At 43.6% G+C, this 27,358-nt stretch overlaps 1 protein-coding gene across 1 annotated transcript in view; it reads right to left on the bottom strand.

The window, feature by feature from the left end:
- ISM1 (isthmin 1) overlaps nt 1-25,971 on the bottom strand; it is a 73,196-nt gene extending 47,225 nt beyond the window's left edge. The window contains exon 1 of the mRNA XM_044263460.1: nt 25,834-25,971. Within this exon, the coding sequence (XP_044119395.1) occupies nt 25,834-25,971 (138 nt within the window). The remainder of the gene's footprint in view (nt 1-25,833) is intronic.
- Between the last annotated feature and the right edge of the window lie 1,387 nt (nt 25,972-27,358).

Here is a 27,358-nt window from a genome sequence, read left to right as displayed (position 1 = left end):
TTGAATTCAGAATATTGCCTACAGACGCCTGGGTTTTGAGAGATAATTACCCTTCATGCCTGAGTCTCTCTTTTACGTCACTCTTCCTCTTCTGAGGTTCACGTGTGCAAACACACACACTCACACACACACACCACATACAACACTTTCCTGACAGAAATGCCCCTGGTTCCAATGAAGGCATCTGGTGAAAGTGTCCTGGGTCACTAGAAACCTCTTGACCTGGGAGTCTACAAGCTCCATGATAACTTACTTCATCAGATGGTTAGAAGTGAGTCAGGGAACAGCATCACACAGACATAAGGTAACATTTAATAGCACGATGTTTCCTGACGCTACTTTTTTTGGGTAAATTGGAAAGGTTAATTCACAGAGGAACAGAAAACTGCAGATTCAGGCCCCCCTCCTGCCCCCGACGGTCTTTTATTTATTTATTTTAAAAAAAAAAATCTCTGTATCTCTGTTCTATTCCCTTTTTTACCCTGGGATGGTTAAAAAAAAAAAAAAAAAAAAGATCAAAAGGGTGGAACATTTATTACAATGCAGGGGTTGTTGAGTGACTATGAATCACTCCACTAGAAAATCAGGTTAAGTTCAGCAGTTTTACATTTAAAAGAAAAATACAAGGTATGAGTGGAGAAGCCCAAATTAGTCACTCCCTAATCAGGGTGTTGGAACTCGAGAATCTAATGGGGGCTCTGTCATTGTCAGCTGTCGGCCAGGAGGTCAATTTTCTGGACTCCGTTTTCAAATCTCTGCAATGAATGAAGGAATAACCACTCTGTCTTCCCAGGTCTAGTGAAAGCATTTTGGGAAGCACTAACGAACGGAGCACATTTCACTGAGCATGCGCCGTATATATGCAGGGCTTACACCACATGTACCGTGGGGTATAAAAGAGAAGCGCTACCATCTCTGCTCCCAAAACCCTTACGCTGTTTTGGCAGGCGGGCAGCGGAGTGGGGGTAGTGGGGATGGCTCACGCCCTCCGATAATTATGTATGAGGAACGATGGAATCCTCATTTAGTGGATGCACAATGCTACGAGGGTTCAGAAATGGCCCGTTTCCACCTTGACAGTTCGTAGAAAAAAACACTTTCATGATTCGTCCAGAATTTTCGCAGATGGAAAATGGGAGCAAGGCAGTATTCGCCAAGTGAATGGTCTGAGCAGAGACGCAAAAGAGCATGGGGAGGGCACGAGGAGGAGCATGGGGAGGGCACGAGGAGGAATAAGAGTCCAATTTGGCTGCAAATACAGCCTATAAAGCAAAGGGCGAGAAAAGTTGATTAATTCCAGATACCTCCAGATTCCTCGATACCTGTTCTGAGGCAAGTAATAGGAAGGGACTCTGGAGGTTCTTAAGCAAGACAGGGCAATCATTTTTAAGGAAATTAATGTATTCTATTTTAAATAGACAAGAGAAACCAGAATTAAAAGTAAGGAGATCTAGGGAAGTGAGGACCCAGTTCACCACGCCTGACAGGGAAGGAGAATGGTCCCCCAGGACAAATCAGAATGGGCAGGGACCCATTTACACCTGGAGCCAAGTACAGAAGGCAGCTTCAGAAGGGTCCTCAATGGTCGCCCTCCTGCAATTCACACTTTCCTGCAATCTCCTTCCTTTGAGTGTGGGATGGAGGAAGGAACTTGCTTCTAACAAACAAGATATGACCAAAGTGACGGGACGTCACAGAGATTAGGTTACAAAGACCATGGAATTTGTCTTGCTCACGCTCTCTTCCTGGCTTTATTCATTTGCTTACTCTGAGGAAGCGAGTTGCCATATTTGAGCTGCCCTATGGACGGGCCCCCATGGCAAGGAGCGCTGGGCGCCCTCTGCTAACAGGGCCGAAGAACCCGAATCTTGCCAGGAAGAAAGCCAGAAACCTGGAAGCCAGTCCTCCCCCAGCCATGCCTTGATATTGTCCTGTCTGATAAACTCGATTGCAACCCAAGCTGTATCCAAATCTCTGACCCACAGAAAATGTGAGATAATAAATTGTCCTTTTTAAAGCCGCTAAGTTTTGGAACAAGAGATAACTTGTTATGATATATAATACATCTAACACATACATATAATACGTACATATTATAGTGTATAAGCAAGATACTTAACTGGCATGGAAATGGTGGGGACAACTGCTCTTTGAGATTAAAATCCCAGCCTCATGGCCCGAAGTTGTGCATACTCTTTTTCCTAGGCTTTGTTGATTTTAAAACTTTTCATAAAAAGAAACCTCTCCACCACCCCCTTCTTTCACTGTTTCCTAGAGCTGATTAAAGAAACATGACTTGATTTTCAATTTCAAGCAACTCAGGGGGGCATTCCAATAGAAAAACCGGCAGGAAATTAATGCCATACACTCCAGACAAGGCAGATGCTTCTAAATCTGACATTTAGGTGAAACACACCTTTCCTTTTGCCCTCTTTTGATTTTGCACTGGTAGTTTGTTTTTAGGAGCCTGGGAAGGGGAAATTATTCTCTCAATATAAAAGGCTGTCACTGCACAAATGCATTAGTGCCACCAAAACACTTAAATGATAGTTCACAAAAAACTTGGCCAAGGGATGTTGAAGAAACCGAATTATTCCCTCGCTTATGTTTGAATTACAGTAGTATCTGACAAAGCTAATATCATGCCCGCGAACTATGTAATAAACTTCCATGTTAGAACTTTTAAAAGTGTGTGTGTGTGTGTGTGTTTATGAAATGTGATTACTTGTAATTAAATTCTTTTCACTGGTGTTCTTGTGAGAAAAACAAATTATAAAACTGCCTTACCACAAAGCTTGCAGGACATAAGGACATAAAATGTCCAAACGAGTAACCACACTCTGTTTTTATTAGTTAAGGCTGTATGCTCCTCACCTCACCCTCCCCCCCTGCCAATAATGACATCTTCCAGAGTAGTGGGAAACAGAGACTCTGTACTTGAACTTGACACCTTGGTGAGACCTGCAGTCATCACAGTGGTGAGGGACTGCTACCTGCAAATTGGTTCTAGATAAGCTGTTCTGAGTCAGTTCTCCTGCTCATGCACACTTTTCATTCAAAACAAAACAAAACAAAATAAAACAAAACAAAAAAACCCCCAAAACCAAAACAAACAAACAAAAATGCTATGAGTTCTGCATTTAGTACAAGATTGAGGCATATTTTCTTTCTGTGTCAGTTTACCTCTCCTGTCTGTATGTGAAGGAGCAGACAGCATGCAGTGTGGGTTTGTCCATGGCTGTGACCTTTCTCTTTCTCTCTTTCTCTCTCTGTCTCTCTCTCTTTCTCACCCCTGCAGGTGGGTCAGCACCTTCTCCACTGCAGCTGGGTAACAGAGGAACATTCCCTTCTGCAAATATCATGAGCACTGAGGCTCATCTCCATTCCACTAAAGGAAACACATTATCTGAAAAAGTAAACACATCATCTGTGAAAGTAAGTCCATCTTCCCTTCAAACATCTATTCCAGGGAAACAGTACCTGCTACTCTAACTGCAGAAATACTGTGAATTCTAAGTCCTGTATTCCTAAACAATGGGTTATAGCAACTTCTACCCAAACTATGTTTTGCTGATTGGTAGCCAGATACATATTCATGATGCAAAGAGATGCTTAGAGGTGATGAATATGGGGGCATCCTTTATTTCTTCCTTAGGTTTTGGTGCTGTTGAAGGACTCAGTTTTTTCTTGACTACATGTCCTGCATTCTGTGAAGTGATGGGTTTCATGAATTAATGACCAGTTGTCAGTCATGCAATGAGACACAGCTAAAGGGGAGGCAGGAAGAAGACAAAAAGCTGAGAGCACAGGCTCAAGTGTGGTACCCAGAAGTGGATACCGGTAGTCCTGGAAGCAAAAGTAACTTCTATCCCTCATCTGATGCCCTTACATCAAATTAGTCAGAGGAACAAGAGCCCAGAGGCCACCATTGAGATAAGAGTGTCACCTCCAGTAAAGAGAAGCTCAAAACCATTCCCATCATGGTTTCTCTAGGTTATCCATGACCATAGGCTGGCTCTCCATCCCCCACTGCTTTGAAGATCTCTTAAATGGACTCAACCTGACCCTGCCACCCTTCCAAGCCCTCCTTCTAGCACTTTCATTCTATGATAAACCATCTCTTCTCATTTTCAACTTCTTCTCTGACTATTCCTTCAACCTTCTCCTAGGTCTTCATGGTCCCCATAGCTACTTCCTGACCATTTTTTCCCCTTCTTTCTGAAAAAACAAAACCAAAAATGCATAAGCATTTCAGGAGGATGACTATCCCAGTTGCTATGTGGTGCCTCTAATCATTCTTCATTTGTTGAAAATGTAACCTTCCGGCTCAGTCTTCTTCACCAGTCTCGTCTGTCATCCTATTTGGTAATTTCAACATCTATGTAAATGGCCGTCCCAGCTCCTTGACTTTCCACCATCAATACTTTCCTCTACTGCATCTCAGCTCCCCTCTGCCCTAGACCTTCTGTCAGCAAATCTACATAAAGATGCTTCCTGTTCTATTAGCTCATTTCCCTAGATTTTAACTCACTGAGATATCTGGTCCTCTACCATTATCTCACCACCCCGCAGCTTTCTCTTTAATTTTCCTTCTTATTTAGCACATGTTCCTTCGTATAACCATTTCTTTGTAACTCCCCTCAACACTCCTTGCCTCCTTCTCTCCCTATGATCTATTTCACCGGCAAAACTTCCATTCTGATTGAATCCAGTGATCCAACCTGTCTATGTTAGAAGCCAAGCAGATGGACAATGTGAAAAATAAAATAGCCCAACCTGAAAACCTACTCTGTTTTCCATGTTCTTAAACCTCAAATAAGTACTCAGCACTGTTCCAAAATCAATGGCCCTTCCCTCACAATCTTGTCTTCTCTGGCATCCAAGACGATTATTTCATATCTGCTCCATCCAAATCCCCTACTCTTCCTCATTGTTCTCACTGCATATTGCATTGAAGGAAAAGGAGCCATCCATGGTTAATTCTTCATGACAGTTGTATAGTTGACTTTTGTATTCTCACACTAGTTCTATACTCCCATCTGCATAGCTCCTCCTTCTTCTCAACTATTGCATAGAATGGTCATCCCTGCTTCTATCAAAAACCAATTTCCACACATGTATTCTTGCTTTCTTGATCAATTTACCTCTCAGCTCTCCCCTCTCAATCTGTCATTGTTAATTTTCTCCTTTCTATTGGCTTGGTCTCAGCATCGGTGATACCATGGTACCTCTGATCTCAAAACAAATGAACCAAATACTCGCCCTCAACCCCTTGTCCACATGTTTCCCCTTCATATTAAAGCTTCTCTAAGACTTACTTCTTCACCTTCTGTTTGTTACTTCACCCAGTAGAGGTTGTCATCTGTTCCCATAATGCCTCTTAAACTGAATTCAGTATTAAGAATTTCAGCAATGGCCATGCTGCCCAGTTGAATGGGCACTTCTCTGTCTTCATCTTCTTTGCTCTGACAGTAACATCAAAAGGACTCTTGCCTTAAGGTAGTCTCCTCCCTTGGTGTCCATGACATAACTCTTGGCTCTCCTTCTACCACTTTGGTCATGACATCTTAGTCTCAATTCCCAGTGCATTTAACCATTTCCCTGCTCAAAATCTTCACTTGGATGTCCCAATAGGCATCTCAAATTCCATATGTCCAATATCGATCCACTGATATGTATGCCTCCCTCCCACATAAAACTGGAAGTTATCTCTGACTTGTCAATTTTTCCACTCTGAAATATGATCCATCAGCCCGTCCTATTGGCTCTGTGTCTGCATGGTGTCTTGCAACCATCCACTCCTCTCCACTCTGGTCTATGTTTCTTCTTCTGCTGGATTATTTTATTATAGAAGCTCCTAACATGTTTGCACCCCTCCAGCCCATTCTCCACAAACCAGACAGAGTTATCATCCAAAATCTCTTTAATGGTTCCTTCCTTGCTGATCTCAGAACAGCTACACCCTTTATCACGACCTAAAAGGCTCCACCCTCTTCTGTAAGTTCTCAAACCAGTTTCTCCATTATACTCACTCCTTTTCTCCAGTCTCTTTTCTATCCCTTAGTCAAGCCAAAGTTTCCCACCTCAAGGCTTTGGTGCTCATGATTACATTTGTCTGAATGGCTCTCTCCAACTAGTTTTTGCAAAGATGGCCCTGTCTTATTCTTCAGTTCCAGTCTTCAGTGCCACTTTTCCGGCAAGTCCTTCCCTGGCCATACCCTTTTAGTAGGTATCCCCAGGTATTCCTTATCTTTGCTTCCTGTCCAAGTCCATTATAATCCATAATAATTACTTTACTTATTAATTAATTATTTGCAAAACCCTCTTCCAGAGCAGAAACTTGTACTCTATTGAATCTCCAGCATCTAGCACAGTGCCTGCACATAATAGGCAATATGTAAGTGTTAAATAAATGAATGTGTAAGTGTTAAATAAATGAATGGGACCATGGAATGCTTACTATATAGTTGGGCCATGCTCTATAGTATATGTACATCATGTCCTTTACCTGACTGCAACCTGGTCTCTGAAATAAAACAGCCATAATTCATGGTTATTTAATTTCCTTTCAGTTCTCATAACAACCTAAAAGTAACTATCAGAGCCTGGGCATTTTAGATGTGCATTTGCTCCAATTCTCTCCAGTAAAACAAAACCATGTTAAGGATGTCCAGGAATGGGAGGCTGTGTGGCTTCACAAAAGAGAACTGGCTTGGGAGTCAGCCAACCTAGAATGAGCAGTCTGGTCTTGAGAGAGTTCTTTCATTTCTCTGGGTTTGGGATTCCTCATGCAAGAAATGAGAAGTTGGGACTCAGTTTTCCAGGTGTCTTGCCAACAACAAAATTCTAGGGTTTGGTGAAAGCCTGTGACCCACCTTCTAAGTAGAGTGCCTCATCTTGGTTGGGGAGTGTGTCCGTGTGTGTGTGGTGTGTGGCACAGAGCTTGGAAGAAGGGCAGGGATCTTGCCTGCATTGGGTGCATATGCAAGCACCAGTCATTTGCCCATGGATCTTGCAGCACAAAAAGCACTTCACTTAGATTGTTAGAACCAAGACACAGAACGTTCTGGGGGCATAGCCAGAGCAATTCTCCTGCCAGCATTCACCTTTCCTTGAATCTCAAGGGGAGTCCACAGATGGCTCCCTGACATTGCTCCAGGCTGAACACTTGGGATTTTGTGGGTGCAGAGTTTTTCTTTTAAAAGGAGTCTATGTGGCCAACAGACAGCCCTGGTCACTTTGGCAAGCTCCATCTCTGGCAAATTTCCATGGCACTTCCACTTCCACTGTAACCTAAGTGGCAGGAAGAACCCCAACCCCAAGAGTAGTAGACACATACAGGAGCCTTCAAAGTAAAGCAAGTTGAGTTAATGGCTTGAGCTATCTTGGAGCAACAAGCATTCAGAGACCCAGAGAAGAGCTGCAGGTAGGCTCCTTGATTAGAGGGAGCTCTTTAAAGCTGTGATTCTGTCTCTTAGTTTTCCCTGTGTTTGCATCCCTGTCCTTCGTTCACTTTAGGAAGGTGGGAACGGTGCTCTTCTTGGCTCCACGACACACAGTTCTTGGCTTATTTGGGGCCATATCTTTCTGTACTTGAGTTTTCTGGATCTAGGCAGTCCCTCTTCCCTTTTCTTCTTCCCTCCTTTCCCCATTTATGAACACATTAGGGCCAAGGACACTGATGTTCATTTTTGGGTTATCTCAGAGCTTTGCATGGGTCCAGGCCTCGGAGAAAAAAGCAGTGGGAGAGGCATGGTGGGCCACAGACACCACACTGGACTGTACTTCAGGGTGACAAGGCCAGTGGCAAGAACTTGGAACAGAAAGGTCACAGGTGCCTTCTGAAAAGCCCGGCTCTCATTATTTCCACCTGCGGCTCAACAGTTAGAGTCACTCTCCTTAGGGATGCCGTGGCCTTTCCAAATATTTCCAGTTCCTTCCCTCTGATGTTTATTCTTATTTCAGGTGAGATTTACCTCATTTCATGGGTGTCTTGTGAATTGTTTTGCCTCAAAGTCTCCCTGGGAAAACTGCAACCATTTCACATGGTCAGTGTGTCTTCCTGAAGGATGCCAGTGAGCAGAGCATAAAGAAAGGACCTAGTCAGGAGTTAGCCTTTTTCCAGCCAAGTGTGGCCTGCTGAACCTTTTCAAGAGTAATGCATTAAACAGAAGTGGAAGCTTCAAGCCAGGGGCACTTGGTCACTCCTGAAAATGTGTTATCCCTTCTGGAAAGTTTCACTGCTGTAATAAGTGATCGCAGATTGAAAGGATCGTTCTGGATTGTTTGGTTTTGAGCGAGCTGGCAATTGTGACTGCAGAAGCCTCTTCCTCCACCACCGGAGTCAGACCCCAAGTAATGCCAAAGACATCCTGTACGTCTCAGTAATTTTACTTGCATACTGGAGAACCGATTTCCCTCTTAGAAAGTTTCTCGTAGTCATAAGAACAACTCTGTTCTTTTCTCACTCAGTTCTAGTATCTGTAGATGCTATTCAGCCCTAAGGGATTTCCACACTTAGGGCTGTGTGAAGGAATGTTGTCCACGTGGGTCCTGGAGGACTGCACAGAACCGACCCAGGCTTATTCTGGTCTCAGTCCTTAAACAAATGTGTACTCCACAAAGGGCAACTTCAAATAAGTTAATGAGTAATGGGATATGGACTTTGCCATTTTGCCTGTTTTTGGTGAGGTGGCCCTCTGGTTCAAAGTTGGTCACCCCTCATTAAGGACTTTCCCAAGACCTTGCAGAGCCTAGGGAAAGGGCTGTAGCATAAAAATATAACTCAATTAGTCAAAAAAAGTCACCACGTTGAATAGAAGGCTGTCAGGCCCATGGCTAGACTTTTAGGAGTGTTTGGGCACACGTAACCACAGTGATGGAATGTTCATCTCACAGGGCTCTCAAAGGTACTCTTTTTCTAAAATTTTAAGTTATTGCTTCTCTTTATTGTACACAGTGTCCTATAAAGAAGATATATGCCCACAATTGAGCTTTGAAAGAGGACCACGGGGCCAGTTCCTTTTAAAGGGAATGAAGTCAAGCAGTAAATTTGCTGGTCATTCTTTTCATATGGACTGTATCTTAGCCAGCAGTTGGTCTTTGATGTCCTAACAATAGTGTGGGGCCATGGAAGCAGGAGAGGATCCCCATAACACCGAAATGCGTCCACACTCATTAAAATTTGGAGACCAGTCTGCAGGGTACGGCCCATCAGGGAACACAGGGAGTGAGCACTGGGGCTTGTGGGCTGCCCTTCCCATTGAAAAACGGCCATCTCTTCGGTACTGTCCACCCTTCCTGTTGCATTCTTCATTGTATTTTTCACTGAAGTATGATACACATGCAGAAAAACGCACACAGATAACGATAGAGCTCTGTGAGATTCCATAAGCCGAATGGGTCTGTGTAAACGGCACTCACATCATGAAACAGAACATTAGCAGCACCCAGACAGCCCCTGGTGCCCCCTTCTAGTCATTTCCTTGATCAAGGCAACCAGGGTCCTCTCTTCTACCAGCACAGATTTGTGTTTCCTGGTTGTTTTCCATAAACAGCATCAGCCAGCAGTCTCTGTGACCGGCTTCTTTGAGTCAGCATTTCGTGTGTGAAGCTGTACGGCTTCAGCTTCCGTCTGTGCGCTGTCAGTGTGTGCACTTACTGATCATCTGCTCTACGATGATGGGCACTTCGCTGGTTCCAGTTTGGAGCTAATTAAATAGTACTGCTCTTGGGATGCCTGGGTGGCTCAAGTCGGTTAACCATCTTGCCTTTGGCTCAGGTCATGATCTCAGGGTCCTGGCATCGAGCCCTGCGTCAGGCTCCCTGCTTGCTGGGAGTCTGCTTCTCCCTCTGTCCTTCATTCAACTTGTGTTCTCTCTTTCTCTCTCTCAAATAAATAAATAAATCTTAAAAAAAAATAGTGCTGCTCTGAGCATTCTTTCTCAGATCTTTGAGAGCATGGATGAATACATTTCTGTGGGGTATATATCCAGGCTAGGACAGGTGGGCCAGGGAGTACATACATATTAGTTCAGTAGTTTGGAAAACCAATTTTCCAAAGTGTTTGTATCAGTTCATATTCCCTATAGATGCTCCCCATTCTTGCCAACATTTGGTGTCTTCAGTTGTTTGTTTGTTTCCTTTTAGCCTTTCTGGTGGGTTAGTATAGTGATTTCGTATTTTCAGTAGTCATGTATTTTTTTTTTTTTACCATTAAGCTGTATACCCAATGTTCAATTCTGCAATGATCAACAAATTAATAAACTATTAAGATAGTTGAAAGGAGACTTATCCCAATTCAACATTTGGGATGCAAAGGGAGAAGAAAGAGGTCACTGCATAACATACTGGATGTATGAGAAACAGCCTACCAAAACCAAAACAAAACAGAGGGTAAAATATACTGGGAATTCAGGGCAGTAAGGGGCTTGCGAGAAACAATCGAAAAAAGATCTGGAACCAGAGTGGCCCACAAGCTGACTAGATATTAACAATGTAATACCATAGCTAAAAAAGGGAATCTGATACTACTGTCAACTATGGGAAACATTTTAAAAACGGACTACTTGTTCTTCAGAAGACCTTGAGGAAACAGAATTTGTGACACACTGAAGAGAGGGAAAACTGGATTAGTTGCAAGGAAGAAATTCTTCTGGCCAGCCATAATCACTAAAAAGCAGAATATATAGCTCACGGAGCCTGTGGAACTTCTGTCCTCTAGGCACATCCCGTTTCTCTTGTTATGTCTGGGAAAGGAAGGTAGGAAAGGGTGTCCCTTCTTCAGGAAGTGGTTGCAGGCTTAAATGGTTAAGGCTCTGTGAGTGATGAAGAACATATTTGCGGGCACGGTTCCATCCCTACCATGGAGCACACGATTTTTAAGCAATGAGACTGCACAAGGAAGGGCATTCAGAAGGAAGGCAGAAAGAGATGGACGTGCGTTGCTTGACTCAGAAACCACCTTTGGTGGGTGGAATCCTGTGCTGACAGAAATCCACAGCCTTTTCCAGTTCTAATTTCTCAGAGGCAGGCTCCTTCGGGCCTGAGGCTGGCCCAGAGCCAGGCTGAGCTGCTCCACGCACACAGCCCTAGCTGATGGCTGGGTCCCACTGGAAATGCTCATCACATCCCTCCGGCATCTGCTTCGGGACGTGGCCGCGTGGTGGGTCGGGTGGGGAGGGGGCCTCCGTTGAAGCAGGAGGCCAGCTGCTTTCCCAGTCTCTTCTCGCAAGCTGTCCCTGCTCTTGCTTTCCTCTCCTGCTCCCACATGGGAGAAGAAGCCGAGAATAGCCTTTTCAGAAGCATCACTGATTGGCATGAGGTAGAATGTGTCGGCCACATGGAACGGCCTGGACTGCCTCAGTTCTGTGCAACCTTGCTCTCCACAGGAGGCGCTCTGAGCAATCAGATGTCACACCTTGATTTCCTCACAGCGCTTTGCCTCCGCTTCTTCAGCTGCAAAATAGAAATAGTCCCCATTGGGCCACTTTGCGAATTGAAGGGTTAAAGATATAGTCTCGATGGCAGTGCCTGGCACAGAGGAGAGGCTTCCGGTTAGCTTTTGTATCAACATTACCTGTCCTGAAGATGAAGTCCAGAAGTTAGAATGATCCCCTGAGGATGTCTATTCGTTGATAAAGCAAATGAAATGCAGAGAACTAAAGCAACTTGCCCCAAATCAAACAGCTCTATCATACCAATACTCATGAGTTAAACCATTCTGGGACATCAAGCATGGTCCATGCAACATGATAAGGTCCTAGTGATGGAGCTATTACTATTATCCCATTTTATTGAACAGGATGTGGAGGCAAGGGGAAGAGCACAACTTCTGCCTATGGATGCGTATGTTAGTGAAAAGCAGAAGGGGACCTGAAACACATCCAAAGCCCGTGACTTGGGGTCACTCTGTCGGGCCTGGTGACGAGTTTGTGCTGAAGGAACGGTGAGGCCCCAACAAGGGCTGAAGCGTGCTTGTTGCCTCTGCCTTACCGAGCATCTTCATCATGAGAGGACAGTGGCAGGTAGGCGGCTGGTTGTCGGAGTATGGGAGACACGTGGAAGACACCCAAACCCAGTCCTCAGCTTGGCTCCTGGCCTGCCTAGACCTACTGAGCCCCAGAAGAACTGCGGGGCTGTGAACATAAGAATACATGCTTATTGTCGCAGCCACTGAGTTTGTGGGTGGGGGTCCTCTGTCATGCAACATAATTGGGCAAGAGCTGAAAAATGCCTAACCTGTATTCAATGTTTTCTGGGACTTGCAATTTGCAAGATAAGCATCTAAAATGGTGCTTCTGGGGCGCCTGGGTGGCTCAGTGGGTTAAAGCCTTGGCCTTTGGCTCAGGTCATGATCCCAGGGTCTGGGGATCGAGCCCCACATCATCTCTCTGTTCCATGGAGAGCCTGCTTCCTCCCCTCTCTCTGCCTGCCTCTCTGCCTCTCTGTCTGCCAAATAAATAAATAAATAAAATCTTTTTTTTTTAATGGTGATTTTTTTTTAAAGATTTTATTTATTTATTTGAGAGAGAGAGACAGTGAGAGAGAGCATGAGCGAGGAGAAGGTCAGAGAGCGAAGCAGACTCCCCATGGAGCTGGGAGCCTGATGCGGGACTCGATCCCGGGACTCCAGGATCACGCCCTGAGCCGAAGGCAGTCGTCCAACCAACTGAGCCACCCAGGCGTCCCTTTAATGGTGATTCTTAAACTGTACTGTGTGTATGATTAGCATGAGGCTCTTATTAAAACGGAGGTCCTAACTCTGTTGTTTTGGGTGCGGGATGAGATTCTTAGTTCCCCGAGGAGATCCCAGGAGATACCACAGCTGTTCTAACACTCTGCGTGCAAAGGCAGAGCAGTCATCCCGAGCCTCTGCTCTGTCTCTGAGCCACAGCTGTGCCTGGTGAACATCAGGGCAGCGGATGGGTGAGGGAGGGCCAGTCCCTGCCCTCCAATGAGCACTCTAAGTGGGTTTCTAACCCTGAGCCCTCGCTCCTAACGTCTAGCATAGCCAGGAGGCCAGCTCATGTTAACATTTCCTTCAGCCCGCTTCATGGGTTAGGGATTAGAATCTCCTAATGAGATCTCCCCTTTTTTACTTTTTGCCCTTTCTACTTCCTGGAATCTGAAGGTTCCCAGCAATAAAACTGGCTTCCAATTCATTTGGGGCTCATAACCAATACCAGATTTCCAAGTCACAATGTAATTGAGTCCCCAGGCAAGAGATAGAAAATCTATTTCTGGTTTTCTTAATTTCTAGTCAGGGAGGGCAAGGGGACAGGAAGATGAAGGGAGCAATGGACAGCAGCTTCCAGAGGAAGCCAAGTCTTTTGCTGGACATCTCTGCAACCTGTTTTTTTGTTTTTGTTTTTGTTTTTTTTGTCTAGTACCTAACTCTTCTTTCTACCACTGTTACCTGGAGAATTGAGCCCTGTGAAATTTTTGTCCTTTGGGCATCCTGGAAAAATAGAAGAGTTCTCTCCAAGGAGACAATATCTTCTCTCCTTTCTTCAACTTTCATCATGTAGTTGACTCTTGAACAACTGGGGTCCGAACTGCATGGGTCCACTTAACATGGATTTTCCTTGATTTTATTGATAAATACAGTATGATGCTGTAAATGTATTTTCTCTTCCTTAAGATTTTCTTAATGACATTATCTTTTCTCTAGCTTACTTGATTGTAAGGACACAGTATACAGTATGTATAACAGACAAAACATGTGTTAATCAACTGCTTATGTTTGCAGTAAGGCTTCTGGTCAATAGCAGGCTATTGGTAGTTAAGTTTCTGGGAAGTCAAAAGTGATACGACTGTGTGGAGAGGGGGGTGGATGTCCCTAACCCCTGCATTGCTTAAGCCTTAACTGTATATTGTAGATCACAATCTACAAATGTTTTAACTGTAGGAAGATCTCATCCTGAGACTCAACTTCCAAATATTCTGAAGGTTTCCAGTGGTGTCTCTGGATTGTTATAGATCTTAAACATGTTTTGTGAGTGCCTTAAAAAGACTGCCACAATTTCCTAATTAAGCTAAAGACACACCTACCATGTGACCAACCCGTTTGGCTCCTAAGTATTCACAGGAGAAGTGAAAGCATATGTTCATGCAAAGACTTATACCTGAATATTCATAGCATCTTTACTTTAAGAGGCCCAGATTGGAAACAGCCTAAATGTGCTTCAGTGAATGAATGGATAAGCCTATTGTATGCATACAGTGGAATACTAATTGGCAATAAAAAGGATCAAATGCTTTTGCATAAAACAACATGGATGAGTCTCAAAATCATTTTGGTAAGCAAAGAAGCTTGCTGCATTGTACATCCTGTATGATTCTACTTATATAAAAATCTAGGAAACGTAAAAACCAATCTCTGGTGACAGAAGGCAGCTCAGTGGTCTGGAGACTGCTGGAGAATGAGGGAGGACTCACAAAGGAGCACAAAGAAACTCTTGGAGATGACAGACTTACTCATCATCTTGATGGTTTCACAGGTGTCAAAACTCATCGGATTGTTCCCTTTAAATATGCATGGTTCACTGTACATCTATTACACCTCAATAAAGCTGTATTTTAAAAAATAATAACACAGTTGCCATTCCTCCCCACTCCCCTTCCCCCCATTTTCTCTTCATCCCTATCTCTGAGAGGTAGTTGGGAGCCAAGACATGTTTTTCATTTGTTTTATTGGCACTGGCATGAATATTTTATCTAGATGCCCGTGGGAGTAAGTTAACACCTGGGTGGCCTATGACATCATTTCCAGCTTCCCTGGATCCTTCATATAGATTCTGGCCACATCTTGTTATTTTTGAAAATAGAGATGTGGTGTCCGGGGAGAAGTGGCCTATTGCTTTCACAGTCTGTTTTCCGTGTTCCAGGTCACTTATGTGAACATCTGGGGATTAGGGTGCCCCAAACTGTGAGTCTGGCAGCCCGGGGCCCCAAACATGAAGATAGAAACTCTCCTATTCTGTTGGCCCCGCAGCACTGTCCCTGCCAGGGGGTCAGGGGACATCGCTCTCTTACAGGGGTATATCAGTCGCAGACAGGGCTCTATGCAAGTTGACTTGGTTTACTCAAATGTGCACAGGTCAGGCCAACAGGAAGAAGGAGTAGTTAACCTACTGTTTTTACTTCTACTCAGTTTACAGAAATAACTTTCAGTGATGCATGCTGGTCGGCACTTGGGGAGTTGATGAGCAGCTGCATTTATCAAGCCCTTGGCATCTGCCTTTTTTAGGCATTAGATGACAATCCTGTGCACCTTTGAGGACTTTCTACCACAGCTTATCCTCCTACCTACAATCGCAACCACGCAGGGAATCAGGCTCTGAGAAAAAAGACCAACTATTTCTTTAAACGCCAGCAGTCTGAGGGTTCACCTGGCCCTGATCGTCCTCATTCCTACTATTTTGGAATTCCCCTCCACCCAGCTGCTCTGGGAACGCATGGCGCAGCCAGATTCTGTTGCTGCCCACAGCATGCGCCTTTCTGAGACTAACAGGCTTCAGCTTTGTTAATGACAGCAAGAAGCAGCAGGTGCCTCATGGAAACTGCTCTGTACACTTCTTATACCATCACTACCGTCCTCATGGCCCAGTGCATGAGTAGTGTTTTGTTTAGTTTGGGTTCTCCCACAAGGAAACTCTGAAACGAAGAGCAAGTAGTATATTTGGGAGATGACCCCAGGAAGCTTTGGTGGGGGAAGAGGAAAGAAGGCAGAGAAGGGAAGAAGCCATAAGGTTACGTGATCAAGCCAGTGATCACAGTGGGCAGTGAGTGGAACACTGGGCACTAGCATGTTGACTTTATTAGCATTGTATTCCATCTAACCTCTGGACTCATCAGCCACAGAAAGAAGTTAAGTTTTATCTTTTATGTTCACAGCTTCTTATGAAGCTTCTATGGAGTACAGAAAAGATTTAAATAAAATCCAAAATGAGATCTGTTTCTTAATAGCACACTCCTTTGCAATTTCTTAAACTCACTGGGTATCATCCTGGGTATTCAATCGACACCGCGTCCCATCCCCTGAAGAATCTTCTGTCTTTTAGGAAGCGAATACAGACAAAGGAACACTCTTAGCTGTCACCGAATAAAGAGGCTTCCTCACCATTTCTTTTTTTAAAAATCAAAAAGTCCTGGGGCGCCTGGGTGGCTCAGTGGGTTAAGCCTCTGTCTTCGGCTCGGGTCATGGTCCCAGGGTCCTGGGATCAAGCCCCACATGGGGTTCTCTGCTCAGCGGGGAGCCTGCTTCTCCCTGTCTCTCTGCCTACTTGTGATCTCTCTCTCTATGGCAAATAAATAAATAAAGTCTTTAAAAAAAAAAATCAAAAAGTCCTGAGCCAAGAGTTGCAGAAGAAAGATGTTCTCTGGAGATTAAGAGAGAAATAAGAGGACCACAGAAACCATTAAACACTATAAACTAAGACCAATGCAGATAATTGAATCTGGAAAGATAGAGAAACTATTAAAATAATAGTCTTCAAGGGATGCCTGGGTGGTTCAGTGGGTTAAAGCCTCTGCCTTCAGCTCAGGTCATGATACCAGGGTCCTGGGATCGAGCCCCGCATTGGGCTCTCTGCTCAGCAGGGAGCCTGTTTCCTCTTCTCTCTCTGCCTGCCTCTCTGCCTACTTGTGATTTCTGTCTGTCAAATAAATAAAATCTTTAAAAAAAACAATAGTCTTCAAGTCCTGCATGAGACACTTTTTTGAAAAGTGAGTGAATGGTGGTAAAAAAATAGCAAACACAAAATTAAGATGTAGCATAAAAGATTTAAAGGACACATCAGATGGACAATATTATAACATTGAAGGTTGTTAAAAGAAATACTTGTATGACATATGGAAGATTGTGGGATTCTTTCTTTTGGAGGCTTTAAAACCAAAATAGACTCTTCTTTACTGAGTGGGTAGTTCTCATGACTTCTAAGACTGTCCCCCAGACCCAAAGACCAATGCCTATTAGCACATGGCTGGGAAAGAATGAATGAAGGGACTACACAAACCATAAAACTTTCTTCTGGTTTGTATAAAGGAAAATGAAATTAAGAAATAAAATTATAGTGTTTCAGTTCAAGGTGACAGGCGAGGTATTTTCATTTACTTTCTTTCCTTCTCCAAAGGATGAAATAAAGGCAGATGAAATAAAAAAGGCAGATGAAATTTAAAAAAAAAAATCCATTACAGAGGTGTAAAACTGAGAGGGTTCACCTATGGAAGAAGGAATGATTTCTAGTTGACATGCAAGAAATGGTAACCAATTGAAAGTGGAACACGGTGTCTGGGTGGCTCAGTGGGTTAAGCCTCTGTCTTTGGCTCATGATCTCAGGGCCCTGGGATCAAGCCCAGTATCAGGTTCTCTGATCAGTAGGGAGCCTACTTCCCCCTCTCCTTTTGCCTGCTTCTCTGCCTACTTGTGATCTCTCTCTCTCTCTCTCTGTCAAATAAATAAATAAAATCTTTTTTAAAAAGTGAAACACTACAGAATAGAGAAAGTGAAGAAAAGTCTTTAAAGTTTCTTTAGGGGAGTTCTTATAGTAGTATGAAGAATAGAGGCCATGTCAGTTGCCCTACTAGGTATTTACTCATAAGACATGAAAACAGGGGCATCTGGGTGGCTCAATGGGTTAAAGCTTCTGCCTTCCGCTCAGGTCATGATCCCAGGGTCCTGGGATTGAGTCCCGCATTGGGCTCTCTGCTCAGCAGGGAGCCTGCTTCCTCCTCTCTCTCTGCCTGCCTCTCTGCCTACTTGTGATCTCTGTCTGTCAAATAAATAAGTAAAATCTTAAAAAAAAAAAAGACATGAAAACATATGTTCACAGAAAGGTTTGTATGAGAATTTTAATGTAGTTTTTTTTTTTTTTTTAAATAACATCCCAAGCATTGGAAACAACCCAAATTTTTACCAAGGATGGATAAACCAATTGTGATGTAGTTGTGCAATGGAACGCCACATGGAAATAAATTAGAGAAATCTACTGATACGCCCACCAAAACAAATGAATCCTCAAATCATTATGTTGAGCAAAAGAAGCCAGACACATACACAAAACTGCACAGGGTATGGTTCCATCTGTATGAAGATCTAGAGTGGACAAACTGATCTATGATGACAGGAGTCAGACACTGGTTGTCTTCAGCAGGAGTGAATTGCCTATGAATATTCACTAGAAGACTTTCTGGAATGATGAAGACATTCTATATCATAATCTTGATGGTGGCTAAATGGGTATATACAATTGTCAAAAATGGAACTGAACTTTTAAGACTCATTTATTTTATTGTATATAAATTATATTCATTATTAAAAAACTAAAAATGATGAGAGAGAAAAAAGAGTGAAGAAGAAGAGGAGGGGAGGAGGAGAGAAGGAGAAGGGAAGAAGAAAAAGAAGGGAAAGGAGAGAAGAGGCAAGGCTATAGAAGCTAGGAGAAAAAGGTGAGAAAAAAACTGATTAAAGAGTGAATAAGCAAGAAATTACTCAACAAGAATTCTTAAGATGAAGAGAAGCATGGAGCTTCAGATTAAAAGTGTCCACTGGTGCTAACCAGAACTACCTAACTAAAGCCTTAAATCTAAACACAACATGATGACATTTCTGAAAGTTATGAATAAAGTGAAAAATCCTAAAAGCTTCTAGTTAAAAAAAAAAAAAGTCATCTACAAAGACATAGTATCATGTTTTTGAGTGAAACATGAATAAAATGGGATTTTATCTTCAAAATTCTGAGGAAAAACAACATGGAACACAGCCAACTACCAAATTAACATTTAAGTATGAGAACCAAATAAAGATATGTTAAAACATTTAGGATCTCAGTGAGTTTAGCCTTTGATAAAGCCTCTTTAAAATAAATTTCTGAGAATGTTTTCCAGCAAAATAAAAGATGAAATATGAGATTCGAGTAGCAGCAACAACAGATGACGAAATAAGTAAAATTTACAGTTATATCTAGATAATTATTGGGAACATAAATGAAACTCCTAAGAAATTATTCCTAAGACAGTTATAATGAAAAAGAAAGAAAGAAAGAAAAAAGAAACAGAAAGAAAGAGGAATAATCAGGTACTAAATATTCATATAATGTGATTAAAAGTTGAGAGATACATAGAAAGAGAAAAGGCATGTCAGATTCTTATGTTGGGGGGAGATTTAGTTATAAATACGGATTGATTTTCAGCACTGATAGAAAAGTGTAAATTCAAATCTGTTAAAATGTTAAGAGTAACAGCAACAGGACATTTTCAAAACTTGAGGAAAAATGAACATGGTAAATAATATTTAAATACTTATTGAATGTTCATGTGCTAATAAAGTACTTAACATGCATTCAGTGATTTAATTTTTACAACAGCACTAGGAAATAGTAATATATCTAATTTCCAGAGGAGGAAATTAGGATATAGGCTAACTCTCTTGCCAAAGATCACACAGGAAATTGGAAGGTAAAAGGCAAAATGAGAAAAATTATGGAAATTTGAGAATACTACATAAAATGGGAAAAATATCTTCAAATCTACCCATAATCACAGTAAATATAAATGAGTTAAATTTATTGATGTATTGCATGGAAAAAGAAATTTAGCTATTGGTTATAGCTATCAACAAATCCCAGGAGGAAAAAAAAAAAAGGAAAACAAAAAAGGTATTCAAGACAAAAACTAGTAAAACGATAAATAAGGAATTTCAACTTGATAAAATATGACCACCAGAAAGGATATTTTATGTCCCAACATCATGGATTCTAAACAAGTAAAGCAAAAATTAATGGGATTATGAGAAATAGACAAATCCACAACAGTAGGATAAAAATGAAATTAATTTCCTTGAGGAATCAGTAGATAAGTAGAAAATAAATAAATCAAGAGTTGGAGGGTTTTCATAATATAACTAACAATCTTAATCTGATAGGTCTTACAAAGAGATGTAAGATTGTACAGCATAAAAATATACAGTCATGAAATATTTGCAAAATACATTTGTACTATGTACAAACTTAAACTGAGAAAGTCTAATTTATCAGTATGTAAAAATATATGATATTCTGGAAAATGTAATTTATCAAAATTGATTAAAGAAAAGTTACATTATTTGAGTAGACTACTGACCATGGAATAACATGGAATGTTAATCAGAGATCTCAAGCAAAGAGGTACCAAGGCCAAAAGGGTTTTATGAATGAATTTTAACCATCTCATAATCTTATTTAAAGTGCTAAGGTGAAAAAAAAAATGAAGATTTTCAACTCATTCCATGATGAATATTGATGAGTATTGAAATAGATACTTCTAGTTTTCATGCACACACCAGGAAAACTAAGTATATACTTCTATAGCTTTCCTAGATTCCAGAACTAACAAATTAGAAACTATAACAATAAGAAATAAAACCTTATCAAAATAGCAATCAAACCTAGGTATGATAGGACAAGTAGTGGCTATTCATTTGGACAAAAAACAGAGTTATATCTTGCTATATCTTTATCTTAAACCTTAAACCCACAATAAATAAATAAATAGACCTTAAACCCACAAATAACACCAAAGTAGATTGTAGTTCTAAACAACAGCAGCATCGACAACAATGAAAACTATAGAACTGTTAGAACAAAATCTGTTTAAAGATTTTGACAATCTTTATTTGAGGAACTCTTTCTTAAGTAAGGCAAGAAAACCAAAAGTCATAGGGGAGATGATTCAGAGTTGTTTACATTTAAAACAGAAAGTTTTTGCATGGCTAAAGGCAGCGGAAACAATATTAAAAGATGAGTGCAAGATTGGTCTAAACATTTACAAACCCTATGAGACAAAAGATCAATATGGTAGAGATTTTGCAAAAGATGGCCACAATAATTCCTCCCAACCCCATACATGTGCTCCTTTACAATGTTACTTTGTTGGTCTTCCAGTTAAGAAGAGTCTATTTCCCGTCCCCTAGACTCTGAACTAACCCATTGATTTGTTTGGCCAACAGAATGTAGATGAAGTTGTATAAGTTCATCAAGAGGTCTTATAATTTCTGCTTTTACTCTCTTGTGGCTCTAAGACCACCAGGTAAAGCCATGAAAGCTAGCTTCCTTGAAGATGAAAGACCTGAGAGAGAGCCTCGGTGACAGCCAGCATCAACCTCAGACATATGAGTGACATCATCTTGGACTATCAAGCTCATGTCAAGCCAACACAAGGCTACAGCCACAGCTATAATTCTGGGTGAGTTCCGTAGAACTGCCCTGCTGAGCCCAGAGCAAGTTGCTGACACACAGACTGATGAACTAATAAAATAATGCTCGTTTTTAGCCACTAAAATTGGGGTGGTTTGTTATGTATAATAGCTAAGTGGGACAGACATCCATAGTTTATAAAGAATTCCAGGGATAAGAGCAAATAACCTGGCTGGAATATGGGCAGGCAAGTCACAAAACAAGAAAGACAATGCTTGTTGACCTGAATCAGAGCTGGGAGTCCTGCTGAGGAACTGGAAAAGGAACTTGGGCTCCACAATCCACCTGCCTGCGTCTGAATCCTGGCCCTACTCACTATAGCTGCGTGGCCTTGGGCAAGTTACACAAATCTCTCCAGGCCTCAATCTCCTCATCTATGAAAAGGCTATAGAAAAACTGTCAATCCCACAGAACCATAGCAAGGAAACTTACTTGTATTAAGTACAAATAAATGTGCCTTTTGCTTCTACTGCTATAAATAGCTCAGGTGACCTCTTGCATTAGAAGCAGTGAGTATAGGGGCGCCTAGGTGCCTCAGAGGGTTAAAAGCCTCTGACTTCGGCTCGGGCCCAGATCCCAGGGAAGCAGGGAGCCTGCTTCTCTCCCTCTCTCTGCCTGCCTCTCTGCCTACTTGTGATCTCTGTCAAATAAATAAATAAAATCTTAAAAAAAAAATCTTTAAAAAAAAAGGCAGTGAGAAGCTAAGCTGTTTTATTGAAGGCAAGTAGAGGGATAAAGGAAGACAGCTCTTAAAGATGGTAGTTAGGAGGCAGAGAACAAAGACATTGAGTTACATTTCAGAGCTTGGTTAGCCATAATGATATAAAAATATCAATTTTGTGGTTTATAATACTTGCTTCTATCTCACTGTCTTAACAAATTCTAGCTTTATTATTTAAAATTGGTAGAAATTCATGGTTTTAAATTTGACTGAGATTAGTAGAGAGGCAGCCATAAAAGAGGTATAATAATATTATTATATTATATTATATTATAATTATTATTATATTATATTATAGTAATAATTATTATTGCTGTGGATTCTATATTTTAGAATGCTCTATCTTCCAGACTGCTTTCATTATATGTAATTGTTTTATTACTATTATCAATTAAAGATATGAAAGAACTAATCTGAGTTTCTGATTAACATGACACACTCATTTCAATGGAGATAAGATTTTATTCAAAAGTGAAAAAAGTTTGGGGCACCTGGGTGGCTCAGTGGGTTAAAGCCTCTGCCTTCATCTCAGGTCATGATCCCAGGGTCATGGGATCGAGCCCCTCATCGGGCTCTCTGCTCGGCAGGGAGCCTGCTTCCTCCTCTCTCTCTGCTTGCTTCTCTGCCTGCTTGTGATCTCTGTCTGTCAAATAAATAAATAAAATCTTAAAAAAAAAAGTGAAAAAAGTTAAAGTTTTTTTGTGAATTTTTATGCAGCCATTGGACAGTTGGACAATTTCTTATAAGATATTTTAAAATACTGAAAGCAGTACGCAGACTGACATTGTTTTCATGAGCCACATTATTGCATGCTCAAAGCATTTTACTGCCACCTCCTAACAGCATACCTACAGTATGGGGATAGTAACGGAGCTAAAAAAAAGAATGTATCCTCTAGTATGTTGAAACTACCACCCAAATCGTGTTAGATCATGTTTATATATATGTGTGAGTATGTATATATAATGTTATCAATGTATGTGTATATATATAAATATGTATATTCCTATTTAACACAATAAGACTGTCAAGATGTGTTTGAAAATTTAAATTGTTAAAAGGCTTTCTCTGTCTTACAGCCAGCATGAAGACTTTGCTAAGAACTTGGAATACAAATATCTTCAAAGATTTTTCACTATAAAGTAACAAAAACAAATTAAGCAGCTTCTAGCTGTGCACCCTTGGACAAGTTACCTAACATCAATGTTTTCATTTGAATCTGGGATAGCGGTAGTGCCTGATTCACAAGACTTTTGTTGATATACGTAAAGTGTTAAGAACAGTGCCTGACACATAAAAGACACTTGAGAAATCTTAGCTATTATTGTTGTTATTCTTACTACTATTTTATTGGGTGTCCTTGATATGTCCAAACCACCAGATCTTCAATAAGGGAGTATCTCTTTTTTAAAAGATCCCAAATACCCTACTGTTGGGTAAATAAACCAACCATTGTGCATTTCTAACTGCAACCTTGTATTTTAGAATATTTTAAGCGGTAATAACAAATAAATAAGGTAGTATAAGGATTGGTTAACTTCCAGGCTACAAAAAATGAGTTTAGCAACTTAAAATTTCACAGAGCCAAAATAAAATAAAATTAAAATTAAATAAAATATCCCAGAGCCAACAAACTCAAATGGAACTTAAGATGGGTTAAAAATGCCCAATAAACAGGAAGAATATAGTGTCCCCAGTTTTGTTTTTAAATGCACCTGCTAGTAGTGAATTCCATTTCCGGGGCTGAAAACAACATACTAATAAATGTCTTTTGCAGACCTTCTCACTTGGTGGAACATACTCTTTCTCCATTTGAATCGTAATATCTTTAGAGAGCCAAAGAAATAACTTTAGTCAGGAAGAATATAAAACTTTTATAATAACAAATTACAAAAGAGAATAAAGTTATGAACCAAACTGTTAAACTCATCATTCTGCCTGGATCAGTGCATAGAGTAGACCAAATAACCAAACACTATTACAAGATAAGCTGAAACGGGGGATTAGCAGCTCCTTGGGACCCAAGATATTCCTAGGACCATTACTCCTTCTAGATCCCCCATTTCTTTTGACCTCTTGGGGAAGTTCTTCAGCCAAAGGCCCTTTTGAGAATTTAATCCACTTCCCCTTTGCAGTTGCCACTTCCACCAGCTGCTTCTCTCATTACCTTACTGTTCAGGCAGAAAAGGCTAACCCCAGGTTATTCTAATGATAGCAAACACCTCATAAAGAAATCTGCCAAATTTACTTTTCCATAGAACACCATTTTTACAGCTTTTCATGAGCCCATGAGGAAAGAAAGCATCATGTATAAAATATGACTTCCAGAAATCTTGAAGATATTAAGAATGGTGTCTACAGTGTTAGACTGCTAGATGTACCATAGTCTAAAGAATGGGAGTCTCTTCTCTTCAGTTTCCCCAGAGGAATCCTATCAGCCTGTCATTGTACCTGTTGGCCCATGGGAATTGACATTTTCAGAAATGTCCCAAATTTAAAAGAACTGCAAGCTCTGGGGTGTATGTTTTTCCACTCCTGGTTTGGCATTTGCGTGCAAGGATCACCTTGCTTTAGTCTATGACACCCTGGCAGAGAGAAAACTTGGTATAATTAATCAAGAGTTTGGAGTGTATGAATGTTGGCAAATTTCCTAATCTCTTTTGTGCCTCAGTTTTTGCATCTGTAAAGGGGGAATATTAATAGTATAGAACTTCATTAAATCAATGAAATTCTGTAAAGCGTTTAATGCAGTGGCACACAGTAAGCACTATGGAACTATTTAAGTGAATTCTCTCTTTAACAGAACTCTTCACAAAAATTACACAAAACGTAAAAAAAAGGAATTAGTTGGGGCAATGATTGTAAAGCCCTTGGGAACAATGAATAATACTTATCTGGACATTGCAGAGTAAAAGAGTTTTAGAGAGGCTGGTTTGAGGAAGAGATTTTAGGAGTCAGAAAATTCCCACTGCTTCTTGGGAAAATCCTTTTTGATTTCTACCCATGCCCCAAGTTGACAGCTGCTAACACCCTTAGACTCAAGGAAAAGCGTCTTCCAAGACAGCGGCAGGAAATTCCTACCTGAGCAATCCTTCATTCGGAAGCGATAATTGACCTTGTGTCTGAAGCCCCTTATCCCCTCCCTAAAGGCGACCCCCACCTCCTCTACCGTCGCCCCTCCTTGGAGCTGAACGGATCATCAGAATCCCATTCCTAAAGCGACCCTCAACAGGAGCAGAACGCTGGAGGCTTTACTAGACATTTAGAAGCCCCAGGTGACCCGGCCCCAAGCACGACAGGTGGCTTGACTCCGCGCCCTCTGAAAGGCTGGGGACATACACGAGAGGCACGTGGACTGCCTGGGCAGACAGAGGGTGTCTGGCCATTCTCCTCGAGAAATTATTTCCTGATCTTTGGCGTTACTTTTCCAAAGGGCGGACTCACTGAGGTTCTTCTTCTCAAACCTACGTTGGGGATATTACCCTTAGTTAAGCCTCTCCAACCCTGTCGTCCCCTCTCCCCCAGAGTAACATTACTCAGCCTCTAAAGGGCAACCAGAGACTGGCAGCACCCTAAGGCCAACACACACCCACACTCCACACCTCCTCTGCGCATCCCAAGCCTCGCCCCCCAGGTACCCGAACTGTGACAGACCTGAAGGAGAGCGTCTGCTAGACCTCGACGCAGGGTTCAGCCTCCAGGCACTTACCCCCGCTCTGCCTCTGCCTGAGACAGGTTGCCCCCGCCCGGCTGCTGCCCAAACATTTGCTCTTTGGTGAGGCGGGAGACCCGCCTCCACGCATGCAGCGGGTGCTAACTCAGCACCCCGCCACCCGGGGCCCCGCAGCCACGCGCGCCCCTCTCTGGCGGCGCACTCACCTGCAGCTGGGTCCGGCTGGCGTTGCCCGCGGCCGCGTCCGGCCCTTCCGCGGCTCCCGAACCGCGCAGCACCGTGATGTGCAGCGTGAGCAGCAGCAGCCCCAGCAGCAGCAGCAGCTCCGCCGCCAGGCGCACCATCCTCTTAAGACGCGCGGCTTTAGGACCCGGCGCTGCGGGCGGCGGCGGCGGCGGCGGCGGCGGCGGCGCCGGGGGAGGAGGAGTTGGAGCCCGGGAGCCCGGCAGCGCGGCTCCCGCCTCGGCCCCTGCCGGGGCCCCGCTCCCCGGGCCCGCGGGGCTGGCGCTGGGCTCAGCGGGGCGCGCCGGGCCGGGGGAGCAGGAGCCACCGCCACCGCCACCGCCGCCGCCGCCGCACCACGGCGGAGCCACCGCGGGGCCGGGGGCGTCCAAGCCGGCTGCGGAGCAAACCCCGGCGCTCCCCGGCAGCGGCGGCGGCGGCGGCGGCGGCGGCGGGGACGGGGGGCAGCCCGGGACACGGGCCGGGCCGGGGACCACCCTGCGGGCAGGGGGCAGCGGGGGCAGCGGGGGCGGCGGCGGGGCGGGCGCAGCCGAGCCCCCGAGCGCACATGGGCGCCCCAGATGTGGCCGCGGCGCCGCAGCTGGAGCGGGAGCGGCCGCCAGAGGAGCGCGGGGAGGAGGAGGAGGAGGAGAAGGAGGAGGAGGAGGAGAATGAGGAGGAGGGCTTCAGTGGCGGCCCGGAGTTACCTCCACGCTTGGCTCCCCCGCCCTTGCCGCCCGGAGCCACTCACCCGACGAGCCACCTCCCCTCCTCCCCGCGCTCCTTCAGGCCGCGGGCCGCGCCGCCCAGCCGCCGAGTCCTAGGGTGAGCCGACTCCAGATGGGGGCCCCGCGTGCACAGGGGCTGTCACTGTTTGGAGGTGACCCGGGTGCCCCTCCGGGGTCGGCGTCCGCCTGCCAGGCTGCGCCAAGTGCGCGCACTGCTGCCGAGGTCGCTGTAGCGGGCGAGGGCAGACCTTGTGCGTACTGAGGCTCGGGGCTGTGGGTGGGTGGGGTGCCTGGGCGAGTTTGGAAATCTTTATTGACAAAGTGGAGTTAGGAATTGTGGTGATGGAGAACCGAGAGGTGAAGGACAAGCCAGGTGTCTGCCACTGTGCGCCCCTTGCCGAAACTGCCGTGCGTGTGTACGAGGGGAATAATCAAGTGTCGTTCCAGAAGGGTCTTGACACTTGGTCCTGGACTGGGGGCCGCAACTCCCTGAGCAGCTCTTCACGCGCCCGCGGCGCCGGGTAGAGCTTGGGAAGTGAGGAGTGGGTGTGGGTCCGGTCGAGCGCGCAGGTGGCTCGGCTGGAATCTTCTGGAGCCGGGAACCCGCGGCTCAGGCGCGCAGGACGTAGTTGGGGCACTAGGGGTCAATCTCAGCTCAGGCAGTCGCGCGTCGAGGGGCTCATCCCGGAGGCGCTGCTCCCGGAGGGGACCTAGGGGCTGCCGTCTCACAGCCGCCGCTCCCGGGCCACCGTCTCATGACCGCGCTGCAGCCTCGGGCTCC

Source organism: Neovison vison, chromosome 8 (genome assembly GCF_020171115.1).
Source record: "Neovison vison isolate M4711 chromosome 8, ASM_NN_V1, whole genome shotgun sequence".
In the NCBI taxonomy this organism is placed as follows: Eukaryota; Metazoa; Chordata; class Mammalia; order Carnivora; family Mustelidae; genus Neogale; species Neogale vison.
Note: the sequence above shows the minus strand (reverse complement) of the source record. Positions and strands in the feature narration are given on the sequence as shown.